The following is a 27682-nucleotide window of genomic DNA, read 5'->3' on the forward strand; positions in this document are numbered from 1 at the left end:
CGAGAGCCCGCCGCCGGTTGGAGACCAATGGGAGGCTCTTGCGCGTGCGGCGTTCACTCCCGCAGCGGCTGCGGCATTTCGACCCGGAGCCAGGAGCGGAGCTGTCGCCGGTGCCCCCCACGCCGCACCTTCCCCGCCGGCAGTGGGCGAACTCTGGGGTCTGCATCTCCGGCCGGGGTCTACGCGGCTCGCCCGCCCTTCTTCCTTACCCGGCACACGCCGGAGGCTGAAGACAGAGTCCGGAGCGCACCCGTCCGAGGTGTCGGAGACCCGGGAGGGAGGACAGGCCCCCCGCCAAGGGTCCCGCCTCGGTCGAGGACACTGAGGCACCAGCAGGTTGGCCTCCGAGTGTGAGTGAGGGTCCGAGGCCCACCCTCCCGTCTCAGCTCCGCGACCGAGCGCAATTTTGAATTAGCCCATGGGGTGAGCGCTGCCGATTCCCTGTCCGAAATGCAGGGGCGGGTTCCCAGAACCCGTTTCGCGTTAAAGCCGAACCGCAAAGATGCCATCCACACCCCGCTCCTCTTTTCCCTGGATTTTAACACCGCGCTTCTCCATTAACCAGGTGACCTTTGGGCTCTGGGCCGGATCACAGAAGAAATTGATTCCTCCGGGAAACGATGTCTGAGCAGGAGAGACAGATTACAGCCCGAGAAGGGGCCGGTCCAAAAGTAAGTTTCCATCCCCCGGCGCTGTGTGCGCACGCCTACCAGAAGGACTTTCCACGCCCACCTGCCGAGCTTACTCTGCTCCTGGGCGCACCGGGAACGCCGAGCGCTAGTCCCAGCCCCAGGGGAGTCGTGGTTTGTAAGAAGAGCGCCTCTGGAAAGAGCATGCCCTTATCTGGTTTTCAGGAACAATTTCAAACCCAGCACTTTTCTGTCCTTCTTTATGCTGGTAAGGGGTGTGATGCTGAAGTGAGCGTTGAGTTGCTGTGTAAGAGCCCTAGTTGCTCAAGACGATTAAAATAGTTATCTGGAGAAGTTATTCAGTGTTGGTGCCTGGACCTCTTTACCATCTATCCAGGTTCTGGAACTTTTTCTTTTTTAGGAACTATTTTGAATTCTTTCTGATTATACAAGTAATACATTAATGCAGTCTGTTAAAAATGCAAACAGTACAGGAATATTTAGAGTGAAAAGCAGATCTGTTTTCCGATCCGTGTCTACTTATGTCCATATGTGTCTTCATTCGTTCAGCAAATATTTATTGAAAACTAAACATGTTTCAGGCACAGTGTTGAAGAGCTGAAAATACAGTAGTTAACAAGATACGTATCTATAACTTGAGAGAAATTTCTAGGTTTTGTTGAATGAGATCACACAGTGTGTATTCTCCAATCTTTTTTTTTCAATTTAACAGTATATTTTGGAGATTGTTTCACATTAGTACATAAGCATCTACCTTATTCAGTTTAACCTCTACACTGTATGGACGCACTGTAGTGTGTTTATTGTTTCCTTGTGGGTGGGCATTCTGGTTGCTTCTGTTTTTTCTTTTCCCCTCACGAGCCACGCTGTAGTGGACATCCTGATTTTTTTTTTTTTTTAAAGATTGGCACCTGGGCTAACAACTGTTGCCAATCATTTTTTTCTTCTTCTTCTTTATCTTCCCAAATCCCCCCTGTACACAGCTGCATATCTTAGTTGCAGGTCCCTCTAGTTGTGGGATGTGGGACGCCGCCTCAACTTGGCCTGAGGAGCGAGTGCCATGTCCGCGCCCAGGATCCGAACCCTGGGCTGCTGCATCAGAGCGCGCGAACTTAACCACTCGGCCGCGGAGCCGGCCCCCTGATATGTGATTTTTAATGCTGATATACTTGAGTATTTCTTTAGGATAGACACCTAGGCTGGGTTGCTTGTCCAAAGAGTAGGCTGTGCCTTTTCTACAGATTTCTGAAATTAATTTGATAACATTACCTCCTCATTTGTAGTGAAATTCATGTAAGGCCCTGATGATATAAAAATAAAAGAGAAGTGGATTAATGGGTGGCAGAGGGACGCTGGTCAATAGATGATTCTTAGTGTGATGACTCTGCATTTAATGGAGGGCACGTGGGGGAGGGGTGCCTTGTACCCCTGCAATGGCCCCACCCCTCTGCCCTTTAGGAAAGTCCTTATCCTTCCAGATCAAGCTCAAAACCTGCCTTCTGGAAACTTTTCTGGAACTGCCTGTGTCCCTGTTGACCTCACCCTCTTCTGGATTCCATTGATTATTAGCGAACATTATTGAGCTTACTATGTGCTAGGCACTGTGTATGTCTTTATACGCACTCTTTTAATCCTCTCAAAGCCCTTTGCTGTAGGTGTTATTTTCTTACCACCATTTATTTAACAAATATTTTTTCAGTGTCTACTATGTGCCAGGCATTCTAGGCCCTGGGGATCCAGCTAAGACCAAGACCCTGCCCTCGAGGAATGTATAGCCTAGTAGAGTTGCAGGGGAAGAGAAGAGTAAACAAATAGTTTTATTTCTGGTACTGATAAGTGCTGTGATGTAAATAAATCAGGGTAGGGGCATTAGGAATGACATGGGAGGGGGAGATACTATTTTAACCAGGTAGTTAGGGAATTCTTCTCTGAGGAGGTAGCGTTTGAATAGAGAACTGAATGATTCTAATTTGGAGGAAGTGATCTAGGTTGAAGAACCAGAAGGTGTCAAGGTCTTAATCAGGAGTGGCCTGATTATTTGAGGAATAGTTAGAAAGCCAGAGGGAAGTAGGAAGTGGAGCGGAGGGAAGGAGGGGAAGTGGCAGAACGTGAGGTCAGAGTTCATCATCTTTACAGATGGGGAAACTGAGGCAGAGAGAAGTTAAGTAACTTGCCCAAGGTCCTATAGAGGCAGATCTGGGACTGAGTCCTAGCTGGGTCTGTTGGACTTTTCTCAGATGTATATTTTCTTCCAAACTTACTTGACACTTGGTCGAAATGATGCAGGGTCGGTGAGCTGAGGAGTCGAAAGAAAGATTTCTTAGACTCTTAAGATCTGGCAGTAGTGCTCTTTTATTTAGAGAATAGTGTAGCATGGGGACAGGACCCATGGGCAGTCAGAGCTTCCGCTGCTGCCGCTTCTGTTGCCCCTGCTGGCATGGGGACAGGGCCCATGGGCAGGCAGAGCAGCTGCTGCTGCCCCTGCTGGCATGGGGACAGGACCCATGGGCAGGCAGAGCTGGTGCGTGGGGACAGGACCCACGGGCAGTCAGAGCTTCTGCTGCTGCCCCAAGTTGAGGGTTAGGGCTAAATTTAAGGCATAGGTATATGATTCATCTCTTTACAAGACAAAGGAAAGAACATGAAAAAAAAGTTAAAATGGTATCAGTGCAGGTGGGGTCTGGTCATTGAGTGATCCCATGACTTTTAGACAAGAATCAAATCGGATTAAGTAAAGGTTAGAAAGGTTAGACGCCACCACCCTAAACCAGTTACATGAGATTGCCAGACAGCAACCAACTTAAGTTCTTGCCTTCCCCATTAAGAGCTTCTAGAGATAAGACCATTCCCCCTTCTTCCTGGCACAGAGAGGGAGGCATCTTCACAGATAGAGGTTTCCCTTAGAAATGTAAATGTTTCCCAACAAAGGGGCAAGCAAATTCCACTCCTTGGAGCCTGAATCTCATCTGTAGTTTTAAAACTAACCACCCTAAGAATCCTCATCATAAGCCATTTTAAAATTAAGCAGCCTAAAAATCCTCATCAATACTACCTGTTGTGATTATTTAAACTTTTCTGAATGTCCCCCTTTTATTTGCAACTCTGTGCTTCTTGAAAGTGGAGACCAGGTTTGTATCATTTATAAAATATCTCCACGGTGTGTAATAGATGTACCACAGTTACTCTTGAGTGAATGAGTTAAAGCATGATCCCCCCACTTTGTTTTCTCTTCAGAGGCCTCTACGTGGGGCAGCAGTGGCCCTGACCTGGGGTCCACGACCTGGGTCATTCAGCCTTCGGTCCACAAACATGGAGCACCTTCTGTTTGCCTGTGTGCTGGCCAAGCAGGGGGATGCAAAGATGAATAGAGGTCAGCCTCCATGCTCTTGGAACTGACCGCCATAGGTGCTGGAGCAGAGGTGGGAGGGGACAGTATGGCATTCACAGGCAAGAATGGTTGGCCTTTCCTGGGAGGAAGGAATTGGAAAAGAACTTCAAGAGGAGGTGGTGTGGAAGTGAGGTGTTGAAGGAGGAGCAGTCTTTGGCTCAGCACACAGAATGGAAGGAAGGATGTTATAGGCAGAGACCAGCATGTGCAAGGGCCCCGAGGATGGGAGTGAAAAGATGCATTTAGGGAGCTATGAGTGGCTTCACCAGGCTGGAGAAGTGATTGTGAAGGCCCTGTTTTTCAGGCCCAAAGTTTGGACTTCATCCCACAGACTAGAGAGTTTGAGCATGGGAAAACAGTCTGAGGTGCTCTTCCAAAGAAGGGGGTGAACTGGGAATGGAGCTGCTGGAGACTAGCGAGAGGCCCTTTACAGTTGTGAACGTCCGGACCGAAGGTGGCTGAAAAGCCTGAAAAAGAGCTGGCAGTCGGCTCTGTTCTGCCTCATTCCCTGTGGAGTTGTCCTCTCTGTCGAGAAAGGCCCTCTAGACTCTGAGTGTGCGGAGTGCCAGAGGCCAGTGGTAGTCCTAACAGCAACAACACAGAGCATAGCAGGTGCATGAGTAACTGGGTAATAAGCTATCAGGGTGAGAGAGCTGGATTTTAAATGCTGCCTTATCTGGCCAACATTTTCTTCTCCATTGCAAAGGTAGAGATGGCCCAGGGACATGACTTTGTTCACTGCTACCATAGCTTAGGTATCAAGGAAATGTCCATGTTCCAGTGTGGGCAATATTGCTTTTATCTATAGGATTGGAATCCTTGCCACGTGAAATCCTGGAATGTCTGTTACTTTTTTTGTTGTTCAGACTTTTTTTTTACTGAGTTAAAGGAGAAAATCTGATCAGATCAAAGGTCGATCAGATAAAGTAGAGAGCAAAGCAGAGAGACTTTTTATTTGTGATGTAACTAACATAGCAGATAAGACTTTAAAAACACCAATAATTGTGAAATCCTTGGTTTCAGAATGTAGCACTTTTGTCAAAGCTTCAATTCCTCCAGAAAATAAAAATCACTCTGTATTGGGCATTAGAAACATTTTAAATTAAAAAAAAAATATTATAAAAGTAATTTAACTCCATAACAAAAGTTTGGAAAATAAAGACCAAAAGGGGAAAATTTACTTTTGTTAGGATGACCATTGTTAGCATATTGTAAACTTCCTTCATTGTTTGCTTTTGCTACATCTAGTTAGTAACTTTTAGAAATAAAAAGTAATTTCATGCAACTCAGAGATAACTAACATGAACATCTTTCACGTATTTCATTCCAGTCTCTCTTTTCTGTGTTTTTTCTCATTTTCTAAACCAGGTGGTGCTAACAGCTGTCCTTTCTTTGAACAGCTTTAAAAGCTGTCTATCACTGAGTATATCATTATTATTGAATCTGCAGCCCCTTTTTCCCTGTCCTGACAGTCTGCTTGGTTTTCACCCACCCCGTGGGCTCCCGTGGCCTCCATCCTGCTATCGCAGCCTCAGTGCTAGAAACTGCCTTCTCTTTCCTACAGCAGAGTGACAGCATCGCTAAGGAAAGTCAGGCAACCACGGGGTTGATGCTGCTAGCAGTTTCTTATTTCCAATCTCAGTTGTGCCTGCAAGTGCTTTTCACCTCTTTGCTCTTCGTGTGGCTCTTAGAAGCCCTGTGCTCAATGTCTGCCTTCCCTTGTTCTCCACAGATGACTTCTCTTGACACCTCCAGAAAATGGGTGCCATTGTGTGTGATTTTCTTCAACTTTCTGCCTACTCTAATGCCCCTTCTCCCAACATTTTATTTAGATTTGCAATCTATTTTTACTCCCGTATCGCTAGTCTCACTCAGAACAGGCTTGGCTTCTTTTCAAGGTCATCTCCTCTTACAGTGCTCTTGAGCTCTGCCCCTTCCTCTCGACCTGTTTTTTGCTTGTTTTCACTCCTTCATTCACTTTAAGATTTTTCATTCATTATTTTATGTTTATTGGATATTAAATATATATATACACACATACACATAATAAAATAGAGAATGCCTGTGAATCTACCACCTGACCCAAGAAGGAGAGTATTATCAATGCCATGGCGTCTTCCCAACTGTTCCTCATCTTCTTCTGTCACCCATAGAAGTACTCACTATGGAGGCAACCACCATCCTCAATTTTGTGTTTGTTGTTAACTTAGCTTTATTTTTTTAAGTTCTATCACATGTATCAATGCCTGAACAATACATTATTTAATTTTGATTGTTTCTGAGCTTTATAAAAATGATGTCATAGTGTATTTAGTCTTCTGGGACTAGCGTTCCTCACTAGGCATTAGGGTTCTAAGGTTCGTTGCTGTGCCATGTATGTTGTGGGAATGTAGCATGGTTTATGCCTTCTCCCTGAAGGATATTGGGTGGTTTGTGGGTTTTTGCAGTTATGAGCAGTCTCCTGGTCTATCTGCTTCTGTTCCTATTGCTTCATGACTCTCCTGAGACCTCTTTTGTGTAGGATTCTGTGAATACCAAAGCCATATCCTCCCTAATTCTTATTTTAATGGCCTACTACATTTTTTTTAAAAAAACCTTTATTGAGATATAATTCACATACCATAAGTTCACAGATATGTGCAGTCATCAGAGTGAATTTTAGAACATTTTCATTACCTCAAAAAGAAACTTTGTGCCCTTTAGCCGTCACTCCCCATCTCCCCATGATCCCCAGGCTTATGCAACTACTAATTTACTTTCTGTCTCTATAGATTTGCCTATTGTGAACATTTCAGGAATCTTTGTCTTGTTCCTAATCTTAGGGGGAGAGCTTCCAGTCTCCCACCATTAAGTATGATGTCAGCTGCGGGTTTTTCATAGATGCCCTTTATCACATTGAGGAAGTTCCCTCCATTTCCGAGTTTGTTAAGTACTTTTAACATGAAGGGATTTTGGATTTTGTTAAATGCTTTTTCTGTGTCTGTTGAGATGACCATGTATCTTTTGTTCTTTATTCTGTTGATATGGTGTATTATAGTAATTGATTTTTTTCTTTCTTTCTTTCTTTTGTTTTTGGTGAGGAAGATTGGACCTAAGCTAACATCTGTTGCTAATCTTCCTCTTTTTGCTTGAGGAAGATTGTTGCTGAGGTACCATCTATGCCAGTCATCCTCTATTTTGTATGTGGGAGTCTCCACAGCATGGCTTGATGGGTACGTAGGTCTGCATCTGGGATTTGAAACCGTGAACCCTGGGCCACTGAAATGGAGCCCTCGAACTTAACCACTATGCTACCAGCCCAGCCCCACAATAATTGATTTTTGGATGTTAAACCAAATTTGCATTCCTGGGACAAATCCCACTTGGTCATGGCATATAACATTTTTATATGTTGCTGGATTTGGTTTCCTCCTATTTTGTTGAGAAATTTTGTGTCCATATTCATAAAAGATATTGATCTGTAGTTTTCTTGCGATGCTTTTGGTTTTGGTATCAGGGTAATACTGGCCTCATAGAATGAATTTAGAAGTGTTCCCTTTGCCTACTTTTTGGAACACTGTATTAAAAATTGATATTAATTCTTCTTAATAAATGTTTGATAGAATTCAGTATTGCAGCCATCTGAGCTTGGGCCTTTCTTTTTGAGAAATTTTTTGATGCTAATTTGATATCTTTACTTTTTATAGGTTGATTCAGATTGTCTATTTCTTTTTGAATCAGTTTCAGTAGTTTGTGTCTTTCTAGGAATTTGCTTCATTTAAGTTATCTAATTTGTTGGGGTACAGTTGTTCATAGTATTCCTTTATAATCCTTATTTCTGTAAGATCAGTAGTAGTAATCCCTCTTTCATGTCTGATTCTGATAATTTGAGTCTTCTCTCTTTTTTTTCTTGGTTGTTCTAGCTAAAGGTTTGTCAATTTTGTTGATAAAGAATCAGCTTTTGGTTTTGATGATTTTCTCTGTTTTTCTATTCTCTATTTCATTAATTTCCACTGTAATCTTTGTTTTCTTCTGTCATGGGTTGAATTGTGTCCCCTAAAAGAGACCTTGAGGTCCTAAGCCCTGGTACCTGTGAATGTGATCTTATATGGAAATAGACCTTTGCAGGTCTGATTAGTTAAATTCAGATGAGGTCATACTGCATTATGGTGGGTCCTACATCCAATCACTGATATTCTTATAAGAACACCATGTGAAGACAGAGAGAAGAGAAAGCCGTGTGAATACACAGACAGATTAGAGTGATAAATGCTAAGGATTGCCAGCAGCCACTAGGAGGTGGGAGAGAGACATGGAACAGATTCTCCTTCAGATCCCAAGAAGGAAAACCTTGAGTTCTAGCTTCCGGAACTGAGAGAGAGTAAGTTTCTAATTCTCAATTTGTAGTGTTTTGTTATTTCTGTCCTAGGACACTAATACACCTTCCTTCTACTTGCTTTAGGTTTAATTTAGTCTTTTTCCAGTCTCTTAGGCAGAAGATGAGGTTATTGATTTGAGATCCTTCTTCCTTCTTACTATAGGCATTTATAACTATAAAGCACTTCTTTAGCTGCATCCCATAAGTTTTGGTATGTTGTGTCTTCATTTTCATTTTCTAAGCTCCCTTTTGATTTCTTCTTTGACCCGTTGGTTATTTAGGAGTGTGGTGTTGAATTTCCACAGATTTGTGAGTTTCCCAAATTTCTTTCTGTTACTGATTTCTGATTCTATTATGGTCAGAGAACATACTTGCATTATTCCTATTTTTTAAAATCTATTGAAGTTTGTTTTATGGCTTAGTGTATGATATATCCTAGAGAATATTCCATGTGCACTTGAAAAGAATGTATATTATGCTCTTATTGGGTAGAGGGTTCTATAGATTTCAGTTAGGTCTAGTTGGTTTAGTGTTGTTCATGTCTTCTGTTTTGTTATTTTGATACCAATTCCAGTGCATGGGTTTTCTTCCCCACACCAAGCAATTCTTGGACACCAGCTTGGTGTCCTACAATTTAACTGCATTGTGATACTGTGTATCTGGAGATAGCATAAGTTCCCACAGGTTAAGGGCTAAGTCCTACAAGACTGCGCCCCCCTACCCCTCCATTTGCAAGTCCACATTTTCACCTGTGCTTCTGACTGGCTGTACATTGGAGGTTCCAACAACTCCCTCCTTGGGGTTGATTGATTTGCTAGAATGTCTCGCGGAATTCAGAGAAAGATTTTACTTACTAGATTACTAATGTATTTTAAAAGGATATAATTTAGGAATAGCCAGATGGAAGAGATGCTTTGGGCAAGGTATGTGGGAAGGGGCATGGAGCTTCCATGCTCCCTCTGGGCCCAGAACTCTCCTCAAATCTACATGTGTTTGATGCGGGGTTGGTGAGCCGAGGAGTCGAAAGAAAGATTTCTTGGACTCTCAAGATCTGGGAGTAGTGCTCTTTTATTTAGAGAATAGAATAGCATGGGGACAGGACCCATGGGCAGTCAGGCTGCTGCGTGGGGACTGGGCCCACGGGCAGTCAGAGATGCTGCTGGCATGGGGAGCTGCTGCTGCTGCCGCTGGCATGGGGACAGGACCCATGGGCAGGCAGAGCTGCTGCTGCTTCTGCTGCAAAGTTGGGTGGAGAGTAAGGCTAAATTTAAGGCATAGGTATGTGAGTTATCTCTTTACAAGACAAAGAATATGTAAAAAAGTTAAAATGGTATCAGTGCCTGTAGGGTCTGGCCGTTTGGCGGTCCCACAAATTTTTGATAAGAATCAAACCGGATTGAGTAAATGGCAGAAGTCACCGCTTGGATTTTATCCTCAGCTAAAGACAAAGGAGGATTTGCTGGGGGTGGGGTGGGGGGGGGGGTGTGCGTCAAGTTAAATGAGGTTGCCAGACAGTAACCAACTTAAGTTCTTGCCCCTGGCATTGATTAAGAGTTTCTAGAGATAAGGCCATCCCCCTTCTTCCTGGCACAGAGAGGGAGGCATCTTCACAGATAGAGGTTTTCCTTAGAAATATAAATCTTTCCCAACAAAGGGACAAGCAAATTCCACTCCTTGGAGCCTGCTTCTCATCTGTAGTTTTAAAAGTAACCAGCCTAAAAATCCTCATTTAAAATTAAGCAGCCCAAAAATCCTCATCATGTTCACCAACCTGGAAGCTCTACAAACCTAGTCCTTGTGGGTTTTTATGGAGGCTTCATTACAAAGGCCTGGTTGATTGAATCATTTGCCATTACTGATTGATTTGACCCCCAGCCGTTTTCCCTCCCCTGAGGTCAGGGCGTCAGACTGAAAATTCCAACCCTCTAATCTCAGGCTTGGTTCCCCTGGCAACCAGCCCCCATCCTTAGGTTACCTAGGGGCTTTCCTAAAGTCCCCTTATTAACGTAACAAAAGACACCTTTATTGCTCCCATCAATTTAGGATATTCCAAGGGTTTTAGGAGCTCTGTGCCAGAAACAGGGATGAAGACCAAATAAATATTTCTTGGAAATCATAATATCACGTATTTCCTTATTGATCTTCTGCCTAGTTTTTGTCCATTATTGAAAATGGGTAATGAGGTCTACAACTGTTACTGTTGAGTTCTTTTTTTTTTCATTTCTGTTTTTGCGTCATGTATTTTTGTTTTTTTTCTTCTGCTTTTTCTCCCCAAATCTCCCTAGTGCATAGTTGTATATTCTTAGTTGTGGGTCCCTCCAGTTGTGGCATGTGGGACGCTGCCTCAACGTGGCCTAATGAGGGGTGCCATGTCCTCGCCCAGGATCTGAATTGGCAAAACTCTGGGTCTCTGCAGCAGAGCAAGAACTTAACCACTTGGCTACAGGGCTGGCCCCTGTTTTTATGTTCTGTTGTTAAATGCGTATGTTTATAATTTTTATATCTTCTTGGTGGGTTGACTTTTATCATTATAAAATGTGCCTGTTTCTGGTAACATTTTTTTTGTTTTACAGTCTATTTTGTTTGATATTAGCGGACCTACACCAGCTTTCTTATGGTTGCCGTTTGCACGACATTATCTTTTTTCATTCTTTTATATTCAGTCTGTTTGTGTCTTTCAAGTTCATTTGTGCTTTCTGGATGTGTAGGTTATTTTTATTTTCATTAAGTTGGGAAGTTTTCAGTCCCTATTTCATTCTCTCTTTATGCTCCGGATATTCCCATTGCACGTATGTTGGTGTGGGTAATGGTGTCCCACATTTCTCTGAGGTTCAGTTCATTTTTCTTTGTTCTTTTTTTCTCTCTGTTCTTAGATTACATAATCTCTTTGATCTCTCATCATGGTTGCTAATTCTTCTGTCAGTTCAAATCTGCTGTTGAACTCCACTAGTAATTTTCTCATTTCAATTATTGTACTTTTTAACTCCAGAATTTCCATTTGGTTCTTTTTTATAGTTTTTAATTTTTTTTGTTTTATTGAGGTCATATGATTAATAACATTGTGTAATTTCGGGTGTACATTATTATTTATCAGTTTCTGTATAGACTGCATCATGTTCTCCACCAATAGTCTATAATATTTATCTGTCACCATACTTATGTGCCCCTTTACCCCATTCGCCCACCACCCCCTTCCCTTCTGGTAGCCACTAATCTGTTCTCTATCCATGTGTTTGTCTTCCACACATGAGTGAAATCATATGGTGTTTGTCTTTCTCTGTCTGGCTTATTCCATTTAACATCAAACCCTTAAGGTCCATCCATATTATTGCAAATGGGACAATTTTGTCTTTTTTATGGCTGAGTAGTATTCCATTGTGTATATATACCACATCTTCTTTATCCCTTCATTAGGTGATGGGCGCTTGGGTTGCTGCCATGTCTTGGCTATTATGAATAATGCTGCAATGAATACAGGGGTGTAGAGATCTCTTTGTATTGTTGATTTCATGTTCTTTGGATAAATACCCAGTAACGGATAGTTGGATTGTATACTATTTCTATTTCTAATTTTTTGAGAAATCTCCACACTGTTTTCCATAGTGGCTGTACCAGTTTACATTTCTACCAGTAGTGTATGAGGGTTCCCTTTTCTCTACATCCTCTCTGAAACTTACTATTTCTCATCTTGTTAGTTATAGCTGTTCTGGTGGGTGTGAGGTGATATCTCATTGTAGTTTTGATTTGCATTTCCTTAATAGTTAGTGACGTTGAACATCTTTTCATGTGCCCATTGGCCATCTGTAATCTTCTTTGGAAAACTGTCTGTTGATATCCTCTGCCCATTTTTTGATCCAGTAGTTCGTCTTTCTGTTGTTGAGTTGTGTGAGTTCTTTATATACTTTGGAAATTAACCCCTTATCCAGATATATGATTTATAAATATTTTCTCCCAGTTGGTGGGTTTTTTCATTTTGTTCATGATTTCCTTTGCCTGGCAGAAGCTCTTTAGTCTGATTTAGTCCCATTTGTTTATTTTTTCTTTTGTTTCCCTCTCCTGAGTAGACATGGTATTCAAAAAAAGAGTGTACTGCCTCTGTTTTCTTCTAGGAGTTTTACAGTTTCATGTCTTACCTTCAAGTCTTTGATCTATATCTATTTTGAGTTAATGTTTGTGTATGGTGAAAGAGAATGGTCTACTTTCATTCTTTTGCATGTGACTGTCCAGTTTTCCCAACACCATTTATTGAAGAGACTTTCCTATCTCCGTTGTATGTTCTTGGGTCCTTTGTCAGCAATTAGCTGTCCATATATGAGGTTTTATTTCTGGGCTTTCAATTCTGTCCCATTGATCTGTTTGTTTATTTTTGTGCCAGTACTCTGCTGTTACTATGGCTTTGTAGTACATTTTGAAGTCAGGGATTGGGATTCCTCCAGCTTTGTTCTTTTCTCTCAGGATTGCCTTTGATATTCGGGGTCTTTTGTTGTTCCATATAAATTTTAGGATTCTTTGTTCTATTTCCATGAAGAATGTCATGGGGATTCTGATTGGCATTGCATTGAATCTGTAGATTGCTTTAGGTTATATGGACAGGGTAACTGTGTTTATTCTTCCAGTCTGTAAGCATGGAATATCCTTCCATTTCTTTATGTGTTCTTCAGTTTCTTTCAATAATGTCTTATAATTTTCAGTTGTAGGTCTTTCACCTCCTTGGTTAGATTTATTCCTAGATATTTTATTTTTTTTGTTGCGATAGTAAATGGAATTGTGTTTTGACTTCTCTTTCTGCTACTTTGTTATGAGTGTATAGAAATGCAACTGATTTTTGTAAGTTGATTTTGTACCCTGCTACTTTGCTGTAGTTGTTGATTATATCTAATAGCTTTCTGGTGAATTCTTTAGAGTTTTCTATATATAGAATCATGTCATCTGTGAACAGCGAGAGTTTCACTTCTTCCTTTCCAATTTGGATGCCTTTTTTTTTTTTTTTCTTTTTCTTGCCTAATTGCTCTGGCGAAAACCTCTAGTACTATGTTGAATAGGAGTGGCGAGAGTCTTGTTTCTGTTCTCAGAGGGATGGCTTTCAGTTTTTCACCATTAAGTATGATGTGGGCTGTGTGTTTGTCATATATGGCCTTTATTATGTAAAGGTAATTTCCTTCTGCTCGTTAATTTTACTCCTGAGCTCAGTGAACTGTCTTCCTGAGTTTTCTTGTAACTTGTTGAGTTTCTGTATGACAACTTTTGGATTCTCTGTCATTTAGATTGTAAATTTCTGTGAGGTCAGGATTGGTTTCTGGAGACTTGTAATTTTCTTTCTGCTCTGAAGTGTCAATGTAGTTCTTCATGGTGTTTGATGACGTGATCCTTTGCTGGTGCATTTGTGGTAGTATCAGGTTGCAGATTCCTGCTGCCACCTTGAGGAGGTGGGGGTGGGCAGGAGCTGTGTTTTCTGATCCTGCCCATCTCCTGGAATTTTGCTGGTAGGGCTACTCTGTGTTTTTCTGGGCTGGCTGCAGCTGCTCTGCAGGTTGTGGACACATGGGCCGAGCCTCTGAGCTGAGTTGGTGGGTTGGGCACCTTGGGTGGGGACTCTGTGCCTGGCAGGGGACTGGCTGAGCTGCTGCTTGATAGTCGGGGGGGGGGGGGGGTGACCCGCATGGGGACTGAGCCGCCACTCAGTGGATCCTGCAGGCTGCTATGCTCCATGGGCCATGGTGCCTTCTGAGCGGGCAGGGTGCCTTCTCACCTGCTCTGCGCTAGTAGGGGCTGAGTCGTCGCCACTTGGTGTAGAACATTCCTGTGGGCAGGGTTGCCTGGGCGTGCTGTGCCCTCCTGCGGGCTGGGCTGCAACTCTGAAAGCATTCACGCAGGCTAGTCTGTCCTCACCTCCTCTTATGGTTGCACAGGGGCTGCTGTGTGGGGATCCTTGAGCTGGCTCGCTCCTGCTAGGGATGGGGAGAGGTGGGCTTCCTTAGTTCCATTGCCTCCAGGGATCCAGTTTGCCCACCTTCAGATGTATAGCTGCATGAATCTCTCATTAAGTCTCGTGGCCCAGTGCAGGGAGTCCTCTGCTGGTTAATAAATGTCCATTTAGCTCTGACTTAAACGGGAGAGACTGAGGGAACAACTCACTCTACCATGATGCTGACATCTCTCTCTCTCTTTTTTATGATTTGTATCTCTTTATTAATAATCTCTATTTGATGAGACCTTGCCACCATCCTTTCGTTTATTTCTTTAAAATGGTTTAAATAGTTTCTGTCTTTGTATTGTTAAAAAACAAAGTTCAGGGGCTGTATTGGTAACGTAGTGCTTCAGTTTGTGTGTTCTACTTTGGTGACCTGGGGTTCGCAGGTTCAGTTCCTGGGTGATGTCCTACAAACTGTTCATCAAGTCATGCTGTGGTGGCACCCCACAAACAAAATAGAGGAAGATTGGCACAGATGTTAGCTCAGGGCCAGTCTTCCTCACCAAAAATCCCACAGAAAACCAAAAGTAACCAGTTCCACCCAGTAAATGTAAAGATCTAATTGGCTGTATTAAACAACTCGTGAATGGGCAGCATTCCATCTAGCAAGTAGACAGGAGCTCCAAGGAGCTGTACAAGTGGAAATGTTTTTAAAGGCAGGGCAGTGAGTGTGATAAGGAAGTCATAAACAAAAGAAAGGATTATTTCAGGCAAGCTCACCTCACTTTGGAAGTCTACCTCCAAAGGGGTTCTCCCACACAGATTCCCCCACTAGTGCTGATCAGGAAATTGCAAATTGGCTGGTTAAAGTCACTCTGGGAGAGGCTGAAACTGCAGTGTTTTTGCTGTCAGTGGGGGCAAGTGACTCCATTTTGCACCTGTTGTTTCCTTTTTTTTAAACAGTATATTAAATCCTTTGTTTGGTTGCAATTACAGGCAGTTTTTCTTGGCTGCTTTTTTCTTGTCCAGTGTATGAGTCATACTTTCCTATTTTCTTGCATGTCTCATAAATTTTGTTAGAAACTGGGTATTTACACAACTCTAGGTACTGCCACTCCCTTACCCCCACCCATCCACGGGGCTTTTTATTGTTGCTTGGTTTTTTATTGTTTAGTGACTGGCTAGATTATTTTAGTGGAATCTATTTCACCTCTCATGGTGTTAAGCCTCTAATGTTGCTCTTCAGGGGGCAGAGCCCTGGGTATGCTCACAGTGACCTTGTGATGACAGTTGTTTTGTCTTTGTGTTTTTTGCTGACCACACACAGCTTTTAAGCTTCACTAATTGCTGGCTGATCCATCAGTTGTTTTTAACAGTGCCCTGGGGCGTGAATTACGCGCAGACTGCTCCCCCCTTCAAATTCAGGCTCTTTTGATGGGATAGTTTTTGTGATCATTGTTTTGAGATTTCTTCTGACCCTAGTCAGGCTTCCCCAGCTGTCTCTTTTCCCCCTGGTTCACTCCAGCAAACTAGCCAGCATACAATTTAGCTTATATGTCCAATCCATCTATCAGTCTCCTCCCATTTGCCTTTTACCCAGGCAAAATTTCTGAGCCAAGGCTCTGGAGCTGGGGATGGGGACGGTAGCACACTTCTCTGGGTGAGTCCCCACTTTAGGAGCTGAGTGCTTTGGTGGGGCAGAGTTTGGGGGAGGGCAGTAGCCTCATTTCTGCTCAGCTTTCCTCTCTTGGTGTGGAACCGCCACCTTATCCAAGGCAAGAGCAATTGGGGCTTCGTATTCTGGGTGTTCTGTGCCCAAGGTAGAGCCTTAATTCCACCAGTGGGGACTGGATGGAAGAAGGGAGCCCACACCTCTTGCTGAATTTGCCTGCAGTTTAGTCTCAGTATCAGGATAAGAAATGCTGATGTTCTGCCCCTCCTGCGCAGAAAACCCTTTGACTGAGAGCTGGGGGAGAGGGAGCCCCGTGGTCTTGTCTGTGCAGCAGCTTGGAGTGGAGTTTCCATCTCACCTAGTTCAGAGTTGGGGAGTTGATACCCAGCATACTGATGCTGAGTGGTCTCAGTCTGCTTGCTTCTGCCATCTGAGCCAATTAATCACAACAAGTTAGATATTGAGAAAGGATGTTTAATTAGATTAGCCAGCTAATCAGAGGACACTGTGACTAATGTCTCAAAAACCCATCTTTGAGGGGGCTGGCCCCGTGGCCGAGTGGTTAAGTTCGTGCTCTGCTGTGGCGGCCCAGGGTTTCACTGGTTTGAATCCTGGGCGCGGACATGGCACTGCTCATCAGGCCATGCTGAGGTGGTGTCCCACATGCTGCAACTAGAAGGACCCACAACTAAAAGTACACAACTATGTACCCTGGGGGCTTTGGGAGAAAAAGGAAAAATAAAATCTTAAAAAAAATATTAAAACAACCCATCGTTCAGGATTACAGAATCTTGAGGCAGTTATATAGGGAAAATGGGCGGTAAGGAGGGTGTCCAGGGATTATGGTCTCCAGGAGCGATGGGCTGCAGGCGTCACATTGTTCCCTTCTTTGGTCAGCTGTGATGGATACCTTGTAGATGTGTTTCCCGCCTGTGGTCAGCCTGTTCCTGGAGAGAAACTCATAGAACAAAGTTTGAATTTATCAAAGTATCAGGGAGCACGTACGTAAGCAGAGGCCATAAATCAGGAAAGCATGGGAATGTTTTTAGAGTGTGTGCAGAGCAGCGACTAGTCACACAGAGGAGGGGCTGGAGCCTTTTGGCAAAACAAGATGGCTCGCTTTTGCTCACTTACAGGGTCTTGGTGCAAATACCACAGACTCTTGCTGTTCTAACCAAATTTTAGTAGATTTTCTTGAATAAATGTTTGTTCATTTGCTGTATGTCTTTAGGACCATTTCCAGAGACTTTCCATATTTTTTCTTTAAGTAATTTTCACCATTTTCACTGGGAGCTGGGTTGTAGTGTTTCTCACACTGTCATGCCAGAGGTTCCTACCCCTTCACTGCATTTGACACTTGTATTAGTTAGAATTATTTTAAATTTGACTGTATAACAGAAAACCTGACTATTAAGAAGTCTGGAGGTATGGGTCCCAGGGTGGTTTGGCATGTCTGTGGTCATCAGTAACCCAGACTTCTCTTTCTCTCTGCTCTAGCAAGCTACGGCAGAGTGCTGTCCTTCAGATGCCTCATGGCCTTATGTTGGCTGTTAGGGTCCCAGCCACCTAATTCGTGTTGCACACAGCAGAAATGAGGACTGGGTAAAGACAGACCTGCTCTTTCTTTTAAGGAGCCTTCTCAGGAACCCTGACAATCAGCTTTTCTTTATGTTTTATTGGCCAGAACTTTGAATCCGTTTCCAGCATTTTAAAATTAGAAGACTTTATTGTGTAAAACTTGAGCTACCTAACTTCTCTTGGAAACTCTGGTGACCCCAGGCCATTTGACAACAGTTGGCTGGAGCCCAGGAGTAGCTGCCTCTTTTTGGTGGGGCGTGAGCTCTTCATGTGGCCACAATCCTACCCAACCTGTTATGCTCTTGACCATATTTGAGCTTAGACTATTGGCTTGGAGGGAAAAAGGAATGAGTAAGTGAAGGAGGAGAGAGCCAGTCTTGCATGGGGTACCTTCTGAACTTTGAATCTTTGCCAGAAAGTGTAGCAGTCTAAGTTTTATAGCAAGCAAATATATAGGTTGTTTTTGTTTGGTATTCTCTATCATTCATTCATTCACAGATATTTATTGAGAAACTTTTAAACATAGCACTATTTTAGTGCTGAGAATATAGCAGTGAGTGAAGAAAATAGACAAAGTGTTCCTGCGCTTATGAAACCCAAGTCGTAGTTGGGGAGATAGTAATCAAGTGAGTAAAATATCTGTTATTGTATCAGATGGTAGCTGAGTACTCCAGAGAAACATAACCAGGAAAGGACTGTAGGGAGTGGGGAGTGTTTGAGCTGTAAACAGGGTAATTAGGGGAAACCACTGAGAAGGTGACATTTGAGCAAATACCTACAGGAGTTGAGGAAGTGAGCCATCTGGATATGGGGTGTTTGGAGAGGGTTATTTCTAAGCCAGGGAGCAGCCAGTACAAGGGCCGGAGGCAGGAGCATGCCTTGTTTTGTTTAAGGAACAGCAGCTCAGAATGGCCTCAGCACAGTGAGTGAGGAGTGCTGAGTGTGAGGAGAGGTTGAAAGGTAAGAGGAGTGGGGCTGATCCTACAAGGTCTTATGGGTCAGGCCATTGTGAGGATTTTTGGTTTTACTCTTAAGTACATAGAAACCCCCTGGAGAGTTTTTAGAGGGATGTCATCATCTGGCTTCCCCTCTAAGGGGATTCCTCAGGCTTTTGTGTTGAGAATAGACTTTAGGGAGTGAGAAGGAAGCCTGGAGGTCACTTAGGAGATTTTTGTGTGTGTGTGTGTGCTGAGGAAGATTTGCCTTGAGCTAACAGCTGTTGCCATTCTTCTTTTTTTTGCTGAGGAAGATTCACCCTGAGCTAACATCTGTTGCCAGTTTTCCTCTATTTTGTATGTGGGTCACTGCCACAGCATGGCCACCAATGAGTGGTGTAGGTCTGCGCCCAGGAGCCAAACCCGGCCACCGAAGTGGAGCGCTTGGACCTTAACCATTAGGCCACGGGGCCAGCCCCCAGGAGATTATTTTAATAATGCAGGTGAGATGTTCTGGTGGCTTGGATCAGAGTTGTAGTGGAGGTGCTGAGAAGTGGTTGGATGCTGGATGTATTTTGAAGATGAAACCAACAGGATTTGCTGAACATTTACATGTGGGTTTGAAACGAGATGATTCTTACCAAGGATGAATCCAAGATCTTTTCCTGGGCAAGTGGAAGGAAGGAGTTACCATTTGCTAAGATGGGGAAGACTGTGGGAAAAGCAGGGAAGGGGCAGAACATTGGGAGCTCAGTTGTAGGCAAGTTAACATTTGAGCTGCATATTAAATATCCAATATGTAAAAAGAGAAACCAGTTTAAGGGGCAAAGTGTTGATTTGGGATTAAAGAATTGCAATTTGGGGAGCACGGATTCAGGTAGAAACCCGAATAGTGTCCCGATAGGGAGTAAAAGGGGCTTTTAAAGGCAAAGAAGGGAGGTTGTATTACAAAGAATTTTAACAGGAGTTTCTCTGAAAGGCAGCTCTGACTCCATTTTAAAATGGCTCCACTCTAGTCAGTTTGACGTAATAGGAGATGTTGAGTAAACGTTTGGGTCCATAAGTGTGGAGTTTGGGGGTTGTTGGCTATAGGTGGTATTTCTGCTGCACTGAATGAGATCACCAAGGAATGCGTACAGATAGGGAAGAGGTCCAAGGGCTGAGCTGGGAGCCCCTCCAGCACTAAGAGATTTGGGGACTAGTAGGTTCTTGTGAAGGACTCTGAGAAGGAGCTGTCGGGGGTGTAGGTGGAAAACCAGGAGCGGGTGGGTGCATGGAGGCTGACCTTGGGGGCAAGGACGACTCACGCTGGGCAGTGAGAGGTATTGACCTCTCTATAGAATAACCATTCTATAGATAACAGAGATGGATGAGTTTTACTTGAGTCAGAGTGAGGATTATAACCCGGAAAAACCTTTTCCAGAAAGGAAGAAAGCCTTCCAGAGAAGCATGGTCTTCAGTAAAGTCACATCTTTTTAGGACAAAGAACATACAGTAAACATGCCCAGGATACATATTCATCCAAGTTTCAAAGAGGTGTTCAGTTGCAAATTAGCAGGTTGGCCCGACCCTGATGGCAGGAAAGGGAACTTATTTTAGGAGTACTAATATGGGCATTACTGACTTTGTAGGAGAATAAGTGTGCATTCTTATCTTAAGAGAGAGCATTCTTTACTTTAACGGTTAAAGCAGATGGACAGTGTATGTTTGATGGGCCATACGTCAGGCTTCTTTAGTACAGGTCAAATCAGTTTTGAACCCGAATGGTTAACCCACATGCCTCCATATGTGAAAATCTCTTGTCAGAGGGAAGGCACTAATGCAACTGGCGGGGGGTTGAGATGCTTACAAGTTCTTTTCTGATTGCCTTTGTTATTTCAGTGCAGCAGGAAGCAGGCTTGTCAGTGGAGATTGAGGATGGAGGTGTGAGCAGTGGGGAGGAGGTGTGGGATCCTCGCCCAGGAGAGAGAAGAATGAGAGTGATACTGAACCTCTTAATCGCAAATTTTGTGAGCCTGATGTGCACAGTACCAAACACTGAGACATCGGTGCTTGGAGATGGAGGAAAGTTTTTTCGAATTGGCCAAAATGAGAAGGTAGGAGCTTGGGTTCTCTCACATCTGCCTCCTCAAGAGCGGAAAGCAGGAGGCTTTATAGAGTTAAGGGGTTTGGCAGGAGGAGCTTTGGAGAAACAAAGGTGTCATTCCTGATAAGCCCCTGGGCAGTCTGACTTCTGGGCATCAACGGAGCCAGCCATCCGGTGATTGCAACCTCCTCAAAGGTATTCTCCTTCTGCAAAACAAGCTCGCAAATCTTCTGCCAAACCACTTCACAAATCCTCTTGACCCCTGAGCCACCTCTCAAGTTAAACAAGAAAACAGCCTAAAGGCAATCATACCCTCAAGTACCCAGCTTCAATCCCCACTGTCTTTTTTCCCCTTCTCATTCTTCTCATGGGAAGTGGGGCATCCATCGTTGTGGCTGCTTCCTGCTGAAAGGGGGCAAAGATGGGGAAACTGAAGAAGGAAATTTTTCAACCTGAGATTGAAAATACTCTTGGGTACTTGGTTATATTTTGCGTTATCATTATTTGGGTGTCTTTATCTACAGTCTTAGAAGAGCACCTTATTCCATGTTTGACTAACTCATATTTCCAGAACCTGATTCATTTTACTTATCTGTTTGGGTTGGCCGTCTTAACCCAGAACAGCAGCTTAAGGTCTTTCAGCACCTCACAAGACCAGTTTTCTTCTTTTCAGCTTCTGAGTGCTGTGGTTGTGGCGGGCAAGGCTCACTCGGGTGTGGTGAATTCACGGCTTGGCTCTGGCCACTTTGACTGATGAATGAGTGGTCAGTAGAGTGCGGCCCAGTCTACTTGGGGTTTAGTTGATCCTCTGGTCCAGGCTTGATGAGAACCTAGTCACCTGCCTTGATGTGGTGGAGTAGAACATCTGACGGGAACGGGGACCTGTGAGTGGGAACCTCGTGAAGTTAGAATTTCATTTAAAAATTTTAAGTGCTGCCTGATCGCTATTACCTTTTGTTCTGTATAATCTCCTTCTGTTGGTGAAGCTGAGAATGGTCTCCTGTACATCATTTCCAAGGGGCTCAATTGAAGCCCACTGCAGGGAGCTACACGGGTCCTTAACAGGGCAGAGGGCAGCACCTTGTCTCAGGTTAAATTAGTTTCCTGACAAATTTTGGCAATAGTCTTCTTTAATGTGTGGTTCATCTTTTCAGTCTTTCCCATTGGGGCTGCCATGAGGTCTAGAGTTTCTGAGTGACCCCCAAGGCTCTGGATACTTCCTGGGTTATCTGGGAGATGAATGCGGTTCTCTTGTCACTCTCGATCGACCACGGGAGTCCGTACCTGGGAATGATCTCCTTTAGCAAAGCTTTGGTCACTTTGGTGGCCTTTTCCATTCTGGAAGGTGTAGCGGAGGAAGATATTTCCTCTACCTGCTCTGGGTCCTTCTGGCCGGACAACGAATTAAATTCACATGAGACAGAATAACAGGAGAAAATTAAACCAAGCTTTATAACATGTATACATGGGAGCGGCTCAGGAAGACTGAGCAACTCAGGCAACTGGCTGAGGCTGCCTGTTTAAGTGTCTTCAGCTACAGACAAGGAGGACGTTTGGGGCAGTGGTTTGGGTCTACAAAGGGGAGGAAGGCAACCCACATGGAAATGGAAAAGCAAATGTTTGGTAAATAGAACTTTGTTAAAAGTGGGCTTAGCAAGGATCCTCCCAGTCTACCAGAACCCAAAGTTATCTATGGTGATGGCCTGTCCTGGGGACAGGCCTTTATTTTAAATTTCTTTTAGGCAGTTAGGGGGGAAAGGTCTAATGTTCCTGCTGAGTCTGAGCCTTTATTGGCTTCAGCTCAAAATAATCCACATACCAGAGTGGCGCATCTTGAGGCGGCCTGCCCTGAACCCCATCAAAGGGAAAGCTTCAACCCATCCTGTGAAGGTATCCAGGAATGCTAGGAGGCACTTGACATTCCCAGAGACTCGAGGCATCACAGTAATGTTCACTTGCCAGTCCTCACAGGGGGCTGCTCCTTGATGTTGAACCCTTGTTCAAGGAGGGTGGCCCCATCCTGGGATTGTTTTTGGCACAGATAACACATTGTTGGGTAACTCTCTGAGTGGTCCGTTCCAAGTTGGACCAATTAAATACTTTCAGATCCACTGCAAGGTGACATCCCTCCCATAGTGAGTGCTCTGATGGATTTCATTAACAATTTCTCCCAGAAGGGCTCTAGGTACCAGGATGAGTCCTTCCAACTTACATTTCAAATGCTTTGCTGAGGTCTGGTAAGGCCAGTGCAAGTGCTTCTATTAGTAAGTTTTTAAGCTTATTGAAAGCTTGGTCACATAGCTTCCCACTCAAAGGGGTCTGTTTCTGAGCCCTGTAGTTTACCGTAGATAGGCTTAGCAATCAACCCAAAGTTAGGGATCCAAATGTGGTAAAAGCCAGCCATCCCCAAGAATCCTTGTAGCTGCCTACGAGTTATTACCATCTTTCTCTCTTGAGGAAGGCCACATTGCGCTTTTGAAATGATAAGCCCCAGATACTTTACAGCAACATATTTAACTCAGTTCTGACACGATTTACCTGGAGATAGCATCAGATCCTCCAAGATTACCCTTTGCCTCCCATTTTAGATGCCAATTGCAAGTCCAGGTTGTCACCTGTGCTTCTGACCAACCAGCCACAGACCAGAGGTTCCCAGGACCCCGTCCCTTGGGTTTGATTAATTTGATAGAGTGGCTCACAGAACTCAGGAAAACATTTTAGTTACTTAACAGCCAGATGGAAGAGATGCATAGAGCAAGATATGTGGAGAAGGGATGTAGAGCTCCCAGCCTCTGTCTCTGGGTGTGCCATTCTCCCCAAACTCCATATGTTCACCAACCCAGACGCTCTCTGAACCCCACATTGAACGTAATCTTCTGCCCCTGTTCCCCACCTCAGAGGTATAGGGATGGGGGATCCGGCTGAAAGTTCCAGCCCTCTAATCACATAGTGGGTTTGCCTGGCAGGCAGCCTCCACCTTTAGGGGCTTTCCAAAAGTCACCTTATTAACATAAATTCAGGTGTGATTGAAGGGGGCTCTTTATGGATAACAAAAGACACCCATTTCACCTTTATTGCTCTGGAGTTATTTCCGGAACTGAGGACAAAAGTAATTATTATAACAAAAGATGCTCCTATGGCTCTTATACTGGAAGTAAGAAGGGTGTTAGGAGCTCTGTGCCAGAAATGAAGGTATTTCTTACTATAAATCACAATATCACACTGACCTAACAGGATTCCTGCTGAAGGCAGGGCATGGTGATCAGACATTACCTGGGAAGTGGTGGGGGATGAGGATCCAAAAGCGTCTTTGAAATCTAGCACTGTATAGCATTGACAGCCCTAAGGTCTTGAACAAATCTCTATTCCCGTTCCCAGCCTTTTAATGGGTAAAATGGGAGTGTTTCATGGGAATCTCCATGGCCTGATCCATCCCTTTCTAAAAGCCTGTTGGTTACAGGAAAGATTCCTCTTACAGCTTCTGGCTACAGGAAAGATTCCTCTTATGGCTTCTGACTTCAAGGGGTGTTGTTTCACACTGGGCTAGTGATCTGTGTGCTTCGATTTTCCTTTATGGGAGTGGCACTGGCTGCTGGTCCCACCTGTCCTTGTGCCCATACTTCTGAGTTAACTCGGCTTACTACATTTAGGGGAACCTCTTCCTTCTCAGGTGCTGGTGTATCTTGCAATAGGGCCATGAGCTCAACTCCCAGACTTTTAGGGACTTGGATCTCCACTTTTTCTTGTTCCCAGCTTATTGAGGCCCCTAACTTAGATGGTATGTCCCTCCCTAGAAGGAGAATAGTGCATTCTGGTACATACAGAAAAGAATACTTCAGCATTTTTTATCCTGTTTCCCAGGTCAAGGGCTCCAGAAGCCTTTTGGCCTCTACTTTTCCTGAGACCCCTTTATGTCACACTTTCCTTTAGAAAGGTTTTCCTGTTGGGTGTTCAACACTGAGAATGTGGCTCTAGTATAGAGCAAGAATTCAGCATGCCAAAGTCACTTGGGCTCCTAGAGCCAACTCGGGAGCCCCATGGCCCCATCACATCTCATCTGTAGTCAAGGGAAGTTGACATGGTCTAGTCCTCTTTGATCCCCTCCCTCTCTGGGGATGATTCGGACAGTCCCACAGCCAGTGCCCTTCCTGCCAGCAGCATGCACATTGATTAGACTCCAACTTTGTTGTTGGCCTTGTGTTCCCTCGGTAGAGGCTGGGACCACTCTCCCATGGCGTCTTCTTCCTTTCCCTTGGGTTACCTTAAGCAGTCTGGAGGGCTACTGTGAGCAGATCTGCCCATCTCTGCATCTTCTCATCCTCCTTTGCTCAGCTTCGGTTGATTTGTTGAACACCCTGAAAGCAGCCTCTATTAGTTGTGCAGAGTTAGTATCAGGACCTATAGCCAACTTTTGGAGTTTTCTACAGATGTCTGGAGCACTTTGAGATATGAAATAGGTATTAAGAACCACTGTCCTGCCCTGAGCCTCAGGGTGCCAATTCATATATCACCTCAGGCAGTCCTGTAGCCTCTGAAAAAAAAAAGTGGAGGGATTTTCCTCAGGGCCTTGTTGGACCTCTCTTAATTTAGACCAGGTAATGCGTGGCTGGCTTACTATTTGCATGGCTTTCAAAAGCAGATGCTGAAAATATCCTAGCTTTTCTTGATCTTCAGGGACATTGAGATTCCACCCAGGGTCAGTCTCCGGCACAGCTCTCCCAGTAGGCCCTCGAATTTCTGACCCGGGGATATGTCCACTATCTGCATGTTTCCTGGCTTTTAACAGAATGGCTGACTTTTCCTCCACTGTGAGGAGAGTAGTTAATAGGCCCTTTGTCAGGTTTATGAATTCCTCCGGGTCAGCCCTGAATCCTCTAGAGTGTGCTTTCCAATTAGAAATGAAAGGGGGCACCATCCCTGGCTTAGAAGCCTGGGTGTACTGATATAATGCCAACAGCTCTTCCGGCTCCTGCTTCATCTCACTGTCCAGCCCCAGTGAAGTGACTGGGCACTTCTGCCGCCACTGCTGCTCCTGGTCCCTGGGCTGAGCCGGTCTGGGCTGAGCACAGAGCCCCCGCACCCGGGTGCCCTCCTGCCCTCACGCCACCCCTCCTGCTGCCATCACTGCTGCTGAGGCTGGGACCACTGCTGCTGCTGTGACGGGGCAGGGGGCACTGGGCCACCCTATACCACATCCTGGACTTCTCTGCACCACCTTCACCTCCACTCTGTTGCTGCTACTGATAACTCTGAGGACATGCCCATTGCAATCAAACCAACAAACTTAATCAACCTACTGACACACAACGCAAACTCACCCACACTGAGACAAAATCTGACACCTGCAGGACAAAAATAGAATGTGAAGTCCAACAGTCTTCTGGATCTGTCCCAAACAAGGGGCCTGCCTTTCAGTCACACAGAGTGCAAATGGAGAGGCAGGGAATTCATGACCGCACGTGTCATGGTGACTCACTTGGCAAAAACAAAACTGAAAGTACTCACATACAAGATAGACGCATCCACACAAGCACAAAAAGTAGACTGAGGTCCAATGCATTTCTCCACTCCAAGCGAGCGTTGTACCGAGGGGAGCTGATGCTGGCAGGAAGCAGGGAGCGGCAGGGCAAGTCCCCCAGGCATAGACGCCCAGGCAGCTGCTGGGGACCACTGACCGCTTGAACCCTTACCAGGGCTGTCCAGCCATGGGCATAAGACTCCTGGCTGGCTCACCAAAATTGATACTGAACCTCTTAATCTCAAGTTCCTGTGCTTGATGTGCAGTAAGCCAGTCACTGAGACATTGGTGCTTGAAGATAGAGAAAGGTTTATTCAAACTGGCCAAAATGAGAAGTGGGAGCATGGGTTGGCTCAAATCCACCTTAACAAGAGCAGAAAGCAGGGGTTTTATGGAGCTAAGGAGCTTGGCAGGAGGAGTTTGGGAGAAGCAAAGGGGTAACCTTTCACTCCAGAGGCAGTCTGACTTCTGGGCATCAGATAGCAACTGGGAGCCGGCTATCTGGTGATCACAACTCCCCTGAAGGCGTTCTCTTTCTTCTGCAAAACAAGCTCACAAATCCTTGTCACCCCTGAAGTTAAACAGGAAAATAGCTTAAAGGCAATCACGTTCTTACTGAATATCTACAGTAACCCTGAAGTACACGCTACAAGAGGACTGGGAGGCTATAGTTGGACTGCTGATGGCACGGAGGGCCTTCTCCAAGTGAGTGGTCATGAATGAGACCGTGGCCAGCCAGCCTGGGGGTGTTTCGTCTCATCCTTGTTCAGCTTCGAGGAGAGAGACCCGGAGTCTGTTGGAGCTTAGAGGTAACCAGTGTTGGAGTTGTGCCAGGTGAGCATCAGATGAGGAGAACAGCCAAGGATGTTAAAGGTGCATATAGTTAACTGTGGAATCAAAACACTGGCTTTCCTCCTTAAATCTCTCTGTTTCTTTTTTTGGCCATGTCTGGTCTCTTTATAATTTAGAAGAAGTGTAATTTTGTTCACTCTAGGCTATTCGACCAAGTGCAGTTTTATTTAAGAGCACTCCCTCCAGTGAGCTTGCATTGGTGTTTATTTTTTGTTTCCTGTTAATAAACTAGTGTAAAAGTCATGCCAAGCTAACAGCTTCAGTCCTGGAAATCACCAGTTCCCAGGGACGTGAGGAGCAGCCGAGCAGACCTCGAATGGCCCCCATCCTTCCCCTGGCAGGTCTTCCAGGGCAACTCTAGCCTGCAGGAACCCCTTCCTCATCCCCAGCACCTAATGTTCGAATGAGTTTTTGATTCTTTAGTATTCTCCTCTACTATTCTTCTGTCTTAACTTGGTAATAAATTCTTGAGAGCAGAAAATATCTCTTGTTTCCCCTGTTGCGCATAACACTTAAAGATTTGGTTCTCAGGCTCAAATTGTGTTCATTTATTAACTTTTCACTCTTGTGAAGGATGAGCTGTTGGTTCTGCTCACGTTCTCTGTATGGGAACCTTCCAGGCAACTGCTTCCCAGTGTGCAGCTTAGTGTCAGGTTCAATCATCCTGTCCTATCACAGGATTTGGAACTCCTCTGCCTGTCTTGGGAGGACTGGCCCAGTGTTTTTTCTAAGAAA

The 27682-nt window shown here is 44.6% G+C and overlaps 1 protein-coding gene across 2 annotated transcripts in view; it reads left to right on the top strand.

Moving 5' to 3' along the window:
• Positions 1-123: 123 nt before the first annotated feature.
• The window catches only part of ATP7B (ATPase copper transporting beta), a 110245-nt gene continuing 82686 nt past the window's right edge, over positions 124-27682 (top strand). Inside the window, exons 1-2 of one of the 2 annotated variants that reach the window (XM_014851386.3) lie at positions 124-259; positions 566-671. In XM_014851386.3, coding sequence (XP_014706872.2) covers positions 621-671 — 51 coding nt within the window. In that variant the 5' untranslated portion in view covers positions 124-259; positions 566-620. Of the gene's footprint in view, positions 260-565; positions 672-747; positions 898-27682 lie in introns of those variants that run through there. The other variant, XM_044777221.2, reaches the window with a different exon arrangement.

The sequence above is a fragment of the Equus asinus genome, chromosome 11 (assembly GCF_041296235.1).
Source record: "Equus asinus isolate D_3611 breed Donkey chromosome 11, EquAss-T2T_v2, whole genome shotgun sequence".
NCBI lineage: Eukaryota > Metazoa > Chordata > Mammalia > Perissodactyla > Equidae > Equus > Equus asinus.